At 34.3% G+C, this 10279-nt stretch overlaps 1 protein-coding gene across 1 annotated transcript; it reads left to right on the top strand.

The window, feature by feature from the left end:
* The first annotated feature begins 1275 nt into the window (after positions 1-1275).
* LOC134275123 (C-type lectin lectoxin-Thr1-like) lies at positions 1276-9799 on the top strand. The gene is made up of 4 exons (XM_062757367.1): positions 1276-1536; positions 3384-3471; positions 8675-8854; positions 9483-9799. Exons 1-4 carry the CDS (start codon positions 1279-1281, stop codon positions 9725-9727), a joined length of 771 nt encoding a protein of 256 aa, XP_062613351.1. The 5' UTR covers positions 1276-1278; the 3' UTR covers positions 9728-9799.
* The last annotated feature ends 480 nt before the right edge of the window (positions 9800-10279 follow it).

Genomic DNA, 10279 nt, shown 5'->3' with positions numbered 1-10279 from the left:
TCAATTCATATCGGTCAACGCGATTGCTCACGAAATTGTTTTGTAAAAGTTGATATTTTTTCTGTGAAATCAATTCTTAAATCCACGTCCTGGCTGCATAGGATCTTTACACACGCACTGACCTGGTTAGAAGATTTTATCGAGTTCTGACTATCATTTACGTAATAGACAAGAAGACTATACATACATATGTAGGAACATACAGTGTATATTTTGAAGTACCCCCACCACCCAGGCAATTGTGTGTGTGTCTCACTCTCTATGATTTCTGTGCAGCTTGTTTTATTTATCAATAATAAAGCAGATCGTTCATTGTTTACATCTCTACATTTAGATAATCGCGTCATTGTCAAACAGACCAGACGTCGTTGCTCTTCGGATGATCTTTTTGTAATGGAGCGTATTGTAGTCAGCCGAGGATTGCAGATTGATAAATGACAGAAAACTGGGACTTTTTTCATCCGAAAATCAAATTTATGTGTCATTTCTCGAGAGAGATGACAAAAATATGCTATTTAGACTATTTAATAAGTTAAATAAAATTCAATTTCATTTACTTTCAAATCATTTATGAATATTAGATAAGTTCAGGAAAATGAGATGGACTATTTTTAATGCGGACGTTTCTGTGAGTTTATATAGACTGGTACGAGTTTACATTGAAATATCACAGGGAAGTAAATTGGTCGACACAGAAGCACCGCGACGGTCGCTATATAATTCATTGTAAAATGACTGCGCTAGAAACCGCGTGACGACGAAGGCGGGAGATTGAACATAGTTCAACTCCCAAAAAGAGAGATTAGATATTAGTTTTTTTAAATAAATAGTCGGAAAATTAATGGCAAATTTAAATTCGAGACATGAAAAAGAAACATCAATATAAATGGTTTTCAATATTTCTCTAGCAATGAATATTCTTATCAAATACTTTGAGCACTCTTTTTTAATATTTCACATATGTTAATTTCCCATATGCATTAAATTTTAGAAGTAACTTTGTAATAATCGATATCAGTTGAGCTGCATGCGCTGTCTTTTGCTGCTAATTAAAATGAAGGTATAATTTAATGATTACAGACTTGTGTTTGATGAATAAATAAAATGTTCAGCAACATTAGTTGCAATAAGATAAATGGATGTTGTAAATAACAAAGTAGCTATATAGTAGATTTAAGTGAATATGAGACGATGCATTTTGAGGAAGCTGATGTACATGTATTATGGCGAAAAAGAATTTGGAGATTTCTAGTGAACTTCTTGTTCATACTTGGAACAATGAAGATATGTTCTTCTGCTCAGATTCCTTTTGTTGCATTTCATGAAATGAAGAATTTATCGAATCCGGAATATGACATTTTGACGATCCGTGGACCAAAGCAATGTGCAAGACAGTGTTATAATGATAAGCAATGCAAATCAGTGAACTATAACAAAGAGACTCTAACGTGTCACCTGAATGATTTTGATCTAGATCCGAGTCATTTAGAAAAGGATGATCATTACATATTTATTCAGAACATCACTGGAACAAAGGTACATTTTATGATTATTATCCCCTCGCAAAGAAGCAAGGCGCTGGTTTGTGTTAGTGTGTGTGTTAGTTTGTCCTTTGTGCGGAACGGAAATGACGTGATTTGCATCGGGATCGATGTTAAACCTTGTTTTTGTTTATACATGTATGTTTAAAATGCTCTTTGCAAGGGGATGCCTATCGTCCCAAGCCACTTTTTTTAAATTGTGTGTGTATAATACGCAAAAATATTCTTTTTTTAACGGAGCGTCATTGAATATATCTTTAAATGAGGAAAAGGGGCCTTAACGGTCTAACGAGTATAATGCAACCCTGTAAAAATAATCCATAGAAATACAGTAAATAAATTATTAAACAGAAAAATGCATCTAAAGAAAAACGCAATTTAGAAAATATATGTATATGGAATCAACAGAATAAATAGGCTGATAATTAGTTAGAGTAACGCTCAGCGGTAAATTTTCAAGAGGAAAAGTTAAAGTTTTCAAATATTATTATGCACGACAGATTAAAGAGAACAAAAGGTCACCTAACCTGAAAGATTCAACTGAACTATAAAAAAAGGTCAGAGAAATTGCTGAAGAATAGAATATTGAAAGAATTTGGCAGATACTTTCAAACGTCAGTGATTTTTGTTTTGTTGTTTTTAATCTTTATAGCGTCCCTCTCAAGGATTTTTCTTTCGATCATTTGGAGACGCCACCATCTGCCGGTGGAGAAATTCAAAATTTGACCTATACTTGGGATCATTTAGCAGGGTGGCATCCTTTTTGTGCCAGCATCTACACTGAGACCTCGGTTTATACGGTCTAATCCGAAGGACTTGTCTCCATGTCCCACAATGGGATTCGAACCCTCGACGTTAGGATCAACTCCTTACTCAGTAACTCTATCTAGAGCAGACAAAAACTGTTTTTTTTCTAAAACGAAAGACTGGTGCAAAGTGTTATTGCCGGTTTCGACTTATGATTAAAAATTAAAATACTTTCTCTGGTTTATTTTTCGCAACATGCAACATTTAAAATCAATGGTTGATGTACATGTTCAGATGAATGTGTCGTGAAGTAGTCTACTTGAGTTATCAAATTGAAAAAAAACTTATCTGTTATTTCCGTGGGTGGGCATTTCTTGGAATAATCGTATGTTGAATATATTTTCTCAAAATTTAAGATAAACATATATCCACACCTTGTCATTTTTTTTTGGCTAAATGAAATAGAAAATCGTTAGAAAAAAAAGTCTTTTTACAAATTTTCCTTTCAACCAGGTTAACCAAAAGTAGCTTACTTATTTGATGAAAATTACTCTCGGCTGTGTGTTTCAAGATGAAAATACCGCCGAAAGGACATGGGGTATTGTATTCCGAGTCACATTGCAAAGACACATTTGAAAAAAGAATTAAAGTAACCCAATATTCATAAAAATTTACATTTCCAATGTCTTTTTCCGAGATAAAATTACCAATAGTTAACGTACTTTATTTCTTCATAAATGTACTGGTTCATCGATCATGTCGATAGGCGCGGTTTAAAAAAATCACGTGTGGGGCGGGACGTGAAGCGATAGAGACAGAAGCGAGGCTTATAGCACGTGGATAAGCGTCCAATCAAGAGCATGTAAATGTAAGGAATAACTGTCAGATTTTTTTTTATTTCATGACGATGCATGATCAATCGATTGGCTTGCGTGATAATTTTATGCATTCGGCGTTTATGCAAATTATCAAGCAAGCCACTCGGTTGATCACATCATGAAAATCAAAACATTAGATAGGTATTCCTTAAATGAACCATTGTAATGTAATATTTGAAATTAAAAGCACAGATTGTTTTTTGGTTTTTTTTTGAAGGAACTCATGGGCCCATGTTGGAACCACAGCTGTAAGGAGAACGAGAAATGTTTAGTGATTCGAACTTCATATCGGTGTTTGAAAAAGGGTAAATATTCACACATATATTGTAAAGTTTTATTATTGCAATAAAAAGGTTAGCAAAAGAAACAAACCGCGATCTGTAAAACAGTTAAATGACGAGAAAGATTGATTTTTTAAAACGTTTTCAAATGCCATGGCTACTTTTTAAAAAATAAACTTTTCTGATCACCCGTTGTCCGCCGTCCGTCTAGCTGTTTAGCTGTCCGTCTGTCTTAAGTTTTTCATATTTTCAACTTCTCGAGAACTACTTGGTCAATTTTAACCAAATTTGGTACAAAGCATCCTTGGGTTAAGGAGAATTTAAATTACGTTACATGTAAAATGAAGGGACACAAGCCCCTTTACAAGGGGAGATAATCAATGAAAGATATGGAGATAACGAATAGTATTCAATATCATAGTCCATAAAACAATACAAAATATGAGCAGAGCAAACACGGACCTCAAAAACATCAAAGGTGGGATCAGGTACCATAGAGGAGTGAGCATCCTCTGCCGACCGGTCAGACCCGCCGTGTGCCCCTTGACGTCATGATCAGGAAATAACGCAAAAATTCAATTCGGTGTATAAATAATGGACTAACAATTAGTATGGAAAACGACAGTCAACATTTGACTCAATGATAAATTGTATTTGCTGACGATGTCATTGTATCGACCACAGAACTTACCAAATGATGATTTTAAACAAGACTGCTCATATTCTTGTTTCATCAACTTGTTTGTCAATAATTTCCATCGTTTCAGAAATTGTCAATACAAAGAGCAGGCTCTTGCGTATTGAATCAACTAAGATATATAAACTCCGTATGCAGGTGATGAAGGTCTATTGCTGCATAAGTAAGGGAAGTTGACGACAGAAAAGTTAAAGTCATCACGTTTATTGGTTCATACTTCATGTAAGAAGTCGCGAAATGAGATGAAATGGGTTGGTGGGTTGGAGCTACATGACCGAAAAAAAGAGTTATGCTATAGCATTTAGGGGCATTTGTCCAACACAGTGCTTCTGGTAGAGTCAGCAGCATTGAGCGGCATTTGTCCAAGACAAACCTTCTGGTAGAGTCAGCGGCATTGAGCGGCATTTGTCCAAGACAGACCTTCTGGTAGAGTCAGCGGCATTGAGCGGAATTTCTCCAAGACAGTGCTTCTGATAACATTAAGGGGATTTGTTCAACAGATCGAGTGCTTAAATTCCTTTCTCCTTTATTTTCAGTAAATTCCTTCATCTTGAAAAAGATGTAGGCCTCAGGAATAAACAAGTCAATAAATACTTTTTTGTATATATCATGGATAAAACAATCTTAATTACAGTTTAAACTGTTGTTTTTTAATGGATAGGATTCCGTAAAAGATATAAAACTGGGATAGGTTAACATTTTATAATCATGCAGCTTATTCAGTAAAAGATATAAAATTCGGATAGATGAACATTTTATAATCATGCAGCTTATTCCCTAAAAGATATAAAATGCAGCTAATTCCATAAAAGATATAAAACTTGGATAGGTTAACATTTTATACTCAAGCAGCTTATTCCGTAAAAGATATAAAAATAGGATAGGTTAACATTTTGTAATCATGCATCTAATTCCATAAAAGATATAAAACTGGGATAGGTTAACATTTTATAATCATGCATGCAGCTTATTCAGTAAAGGATATAAATGCAGCTAATTCCGTAAAAGATATAAAACTGGGATAGGTTAACATTTTGTAATCATGCAGCTTATTCCGTAAAAGATATAAAACTGGGATAGGATTTTGTAATCATGCAGCTTATTCCGTAAAAAATATGTAAAACTGGGATAGATTAACATTTTATGATCATGCATGCAGCTTATTCCGTAAAAAATATATAAAACTGGGATACATTTTGTAATCAAGCAGCTTATTCCGTAAAAGATATAAATCTGGGATAGGATTTTGTAATCATGCAGCTTATTCCGTAAAAGATTTAAATGCAGCTTATTCCGTAAAAGATATAAAACTGGGATAGGTGAACATTTTGTAAACATGCAGCTTATTCCGTAAAAGATATATAAAATTGGGATACATTTTGTAATCAAGCAGCTTATTCCGTAAAAGATATAAACCTGGGATAGGATTTTGTAATCATTCATCTTATTCCGTAAAGGATATAAAATTCAGACAGGAAACCATTTATTTTATTAAACTTGCAACTACATAGACATTAAATTTAGTGACATTTAATTAATCTTGCAACTACATAGATATTAAATATATATATATATATATCTATTATGGTAAACTAATGTAGAAAAACACACAAAAAGCAATTTAACTGCATTAAATTATAACATTTTACTAACATACTCTAGATACAATGTATTTGCTTTGCAAAATTTTTGTTGTAAATACTACAGATTAAATTAAAGTCACTGCTTTTGGCAAATACAGCATGCCATTCATCAGAAGAAATGCCTTGCAGAAATAAAGGCTGCTCTACTAGAAGCACTGTATTGGACAAATGCCGCTCAATGCCGCTGACTCTATCAAAAAGTCTGACTTTACCAGAAGGTCTCTTAGCTAAGTAAATTAATTCAATTTTTAATCAAAACTCGTGAAAAGAATAACCTTTAACAATATTGGTGTCTACTGTCTTTTATTTTTACTTCCCCATGCGGGTGAGCATAACCCACGATCATACTTTCCCGTAGATTTTCACTCACCCCGGGCAACGGGAAAGCGTAATTCTAGACCCCTGATTATATTTAAACGATATAATAAAAACATATGATTAAACATTCAGACTTTAGTGGACTCTTTTCCTATGCATGTGTGTCTGACCATCATAACCTGAACAATTGTCACAACATGCTCCAAGTTTTATCAATATCTGTTTTGCAAAATTTTTGTTGTTACTAAAAACAAAATTAAAGTCATTGCTCTTGGCAAATAAAGCATGATATTCATCAGAAGAAATGTCTTGCAAAAATTGAGGCTGCTCTACCAGAGGCACTGTATTGGACAAATGCCGTTGACTTTACCAGAAGCACTGTGCTGGATAAATGCCGCTCAATTGCCGCTAACTCTACCCAGAGGGTCTGTGTTGGAAAACGCCGCTCAATGCCGCTGACTTGAACAGGTCTGTCTTGGACAAATGCTGCTCAATGCCTCTGACTCTACCAGAAGGTCTCTCTTGGACAAATGCCTCTCAATGCCGCTGTCTCTACCAGAAAGTCTGTTTTGGACAAATGCCGCTCAATGCTGCTGACTCTACCAGAAGGTCTGTCTTGGAGAAATGCCGCTCAATGCCGCTGTCTCTACCAGAGGCATTGTGTTGGACAAATGCCGCTTGCATCTAATTTCCTTTTCAAAGATTCTCTTTGGGAAATTGAAATATGCTTTAAATTTTGCTATAAGCAAGATCTGAGATTTTATTATTTTCTATTACTGGTATGCTGATGTTAGCTATGATTTTCGTGACTTCTTACATGAAGGAATAGCCCGTTTATCAAAGAGCTTGGTTTTTAGATTACCATGAACGTCTTTTTTCAAGTAAAATATCCAAGTATGAAACAGATGTGTCAGACTCTGTGGTATCTTTTATCTCAAGCTCTCCAGGATATATCGTATCGACATAAGGATGGAAATTATCACTGTTAATTAATACGTAGTCGATATATCTATACATCTGTCGAGTTGAAGGCCACGGCAAGTGTTTTCTTTTTAGCACGCATAAGATTTTGAACAAATTCTGCTTCATATGAATACAAAAATAGGTCTGCTAATAACGGAGCGCAATTGGTACTCATGGGGATTCTAATAGATTTTTGGAAGACCTGGTCTCCAAAAACCATATATAGATATTGTCAATCAGAAACTCAAGCACCTTTTTGATGTCAACTTCAGAGTACTTGTGTGTGCAATCAGAATGTGTTTTAACAAAATAATTTTGCAAATGACCAATGACCAGGTAAGTAAATTTACGAGTTCCATTTTTATTAAAAAGGCAACTGTCAATGATACCAAAAAGCCTGGACTTTACTTTATCATGGGAAATAGTTGTGTATAAAGTTGAAAAGTCGTAAATTTTTAATCTGTTGATTTTGGTAAATTCTATTGATTTCAAACTGTCCAAAAGTTCTTTGGAATTTTTAAGTATCCACATCTGATTCACACAACTTCTTAAATATATTGTTGCACAGTACTCTTGAATTTTTCCTTCACTACTGTCAATATCTTAGTGAGGAGTAAAGAAGGAGGCTTGGTTGAACATTTACTGGAACCCGCAATGTATCTTTGTTTGTAAGGATTCTTACGAAGTTTCGGAATCCAATATACATGTATGTATGGTAGTTCAAATTCATTTTGGTTCTTCGGGATATTAAAAATATTCAAAACTGACATATGATTTTGAAGAATTTCTTCCTTAGAGAGGGAACTATGAGTATAAGTTGGATTACCACTTCTAGAATTAAATCCAAGTTAAATTCTTCTAAAATATAATTTATATAATGAGCCTTACAAACAAAGACAATGTTGTTACCTGCTTTGTCAGCAGGGACCAGTACGTACTGATCTTGTAATCTATCTAATTCTTTTTTCACTTCTGTATTATTGAATACAGAAGGATAGATGGTTTTCATATTGCCCCTCAATCCTTTAATACGCGATTTTAACATGGATCTGATACATTTAATCCATTCTGAAAAAGTGTCAACGTCTTCTTTTTCACACCTGGCCCATCGTCTGGCGTAATCTTCAACAGAATCCATAATATTTATGAAATTCCGACTCTAGTTGAAGGATCGGGGTTCCCTGTATTCAGAAATGACAAAAAAGGTTGGGGTCATTAAAAAATATATGTCTCAAGAATCACTTACCCAAAAAAATGAAACTTATGTGAAATGTGAATTTCAAACATCCTGTAGTCGTGTAGATATTTTTGATAAATTATTCATATCATGACCCCTGGGGGTAAGGTTAGGCCACATTAAAAGTTTCACTTTGAAATATAGAGTGAAAAAACATAAAATCTTCTCTAGAACCACTGAGTCAAAAAATCTAAAACTGGTATGTAAGCTTTCTAAGGTAATGTAAATTCTAAATTGTTCAACCGAGCTTTCGGGGGGTAGGACGGAGCCACAGTATAGGTATTACATGTGGAAAATCCAGTGATGAAGAATACAAAGCCAATGTTACTCAGGTGAGCGTTGTGGCCCATGGGCTTCTTTTTTTTAAAGGTTGTAGACACCCTCTTTATGTACTGGATGAGGACGGGATGTTTTGTTACCGCTTGGTAACGAATCCTAAACTGAACTGGACCGACGCTAATGGATTTTGCGCAGAAGACGGGGGCAGATTGATTTCACTTCCTACTAGGCTTAAGATTGACAGACTCGGATTAAGGTTTTTAGGCCAAGGTACTGCAAGTTTTTAACCATGTTTTTAAGAAAGGAGTGAAGATGAAATTATATTGTTTCATCCATAGTTTTGTTCACACAGTCACGAGGCTTTCAGTTTCAAAATTTATGATTGTATACTTTTCGCTTGCAAAGTCTCTAAATCTGTATCCTTTTCATTTAAGGAATGAATTTAATAGTTACCCATTTTATACGGTTTAAACTGGGTTGGGGCAGTTTACGCTTTATAAACCGCGAAGCGGTTTATAAAAAAAGCGTAAACTATTCCAACCCAGTTTATACCGTATAAAATGGGTAGCTATTAAATTCATTGCTTATAATTTAATTTTTATTCATTTGGTGTAAGAAAAAAAGATGATTGTTCTAACAAAATGACTTCAATTTGTACAAAATTTGAATGTAACATCAGACTGTTTGATACGTTTTTCACGAAAGTCATTGTGACGTAGGCAACCCATTTTATACGATATAAAGTAAATTTTTTATCCAATCAAATACAGCGTTACAACCAGAATTAAATTATTTTGAATTGTTTTTGGTTTACTGTGTTTTTTCTAAACGTTGAAAATTAATTTCGGAAAGGAGTCTTTTGATTCAGGTATCACATTAATTGCATATACTCTTTTAGTTCTCAGATTTTGGATCGGTTTAAATGACATAGAAGAAGAGGGGCGGTACAAATGGACGACGGGTCACGCGGCGGACATTCAGATATACGATTGGTATAGAGGAAAGCCTAACAACCGAGGACAGAACTGCCCAGACAATGCCGACTGCATATACATGAAGAACAACTTAACAGTCTGGGATATTCGCGACGCCTGCTGTGCCGAGGAGCTAAAATTTATTTGTGAGATAGGTTTAGGGTCCTAAAAAAATTCAGAGGATACCGAGTATATGTACTTGTATATGGTTAAACATTTGTTAAAAAAGCAGACCGCACGGGGTATGTTAGACAAAAATCTTTTTTAACCATTTGTTAAACAAGCAGAACGCATGGGGTATATTAGACAAAAATCTTTCTTTTTTTTAATTTTAATTTTTTTTAAAAAATTTTTAAGGCCCTCGGTAAACTGGGTTTGGAGATGAATGACATTTAGAAGGGTGATTAAAGTCTAATGCAGTAATATACCTGCATACGGAGTTTATTACTTGCATGTTTATAGGCCTTTCAACTAATTTTTCAAGTTGCACATATGTTAAAAAACATTTCATAGATTGATTTATAGGTACATGAAATTATCAAAAAAGATAATAACTTATGCACGTCTTTAATTAAATCATTAAAAAATTTAATTATTTGTAAGTGACTACTTCGATGTTGTGTTTTAAGGACAGGTAACTCAGGTGTGAAAACTGACCAACTAAGTGCCGATTTATGAGTTATCGTTTATAGGAATGACATATAGGCTACTTCAGCATTAA

The sequence above is a fragment of the Saccostrea cucullata genome, unplaced genomic scaffold (genome assembly GCF_032062105.1).
Source record: "Saccostrea cucullata isolate Sc308-1 unplaced genomic scaffold, CSIRO_AGI_Scuc_v1 ctg72, whole genome shotgun sequence".
In the NCBI taxonomy this organism is placed as follows: domain Eukaryota; kingdom Metazoa; phylum Mollusca; class Bivalvia; order Ostreida; family Ostreidae; genus Saccostrea; species Saccostrea cuccullata.
Note: the sequence above shows the minus strand (reverse complement) of the source record. Positions and strands in the feature narration are given on the sequence as shown.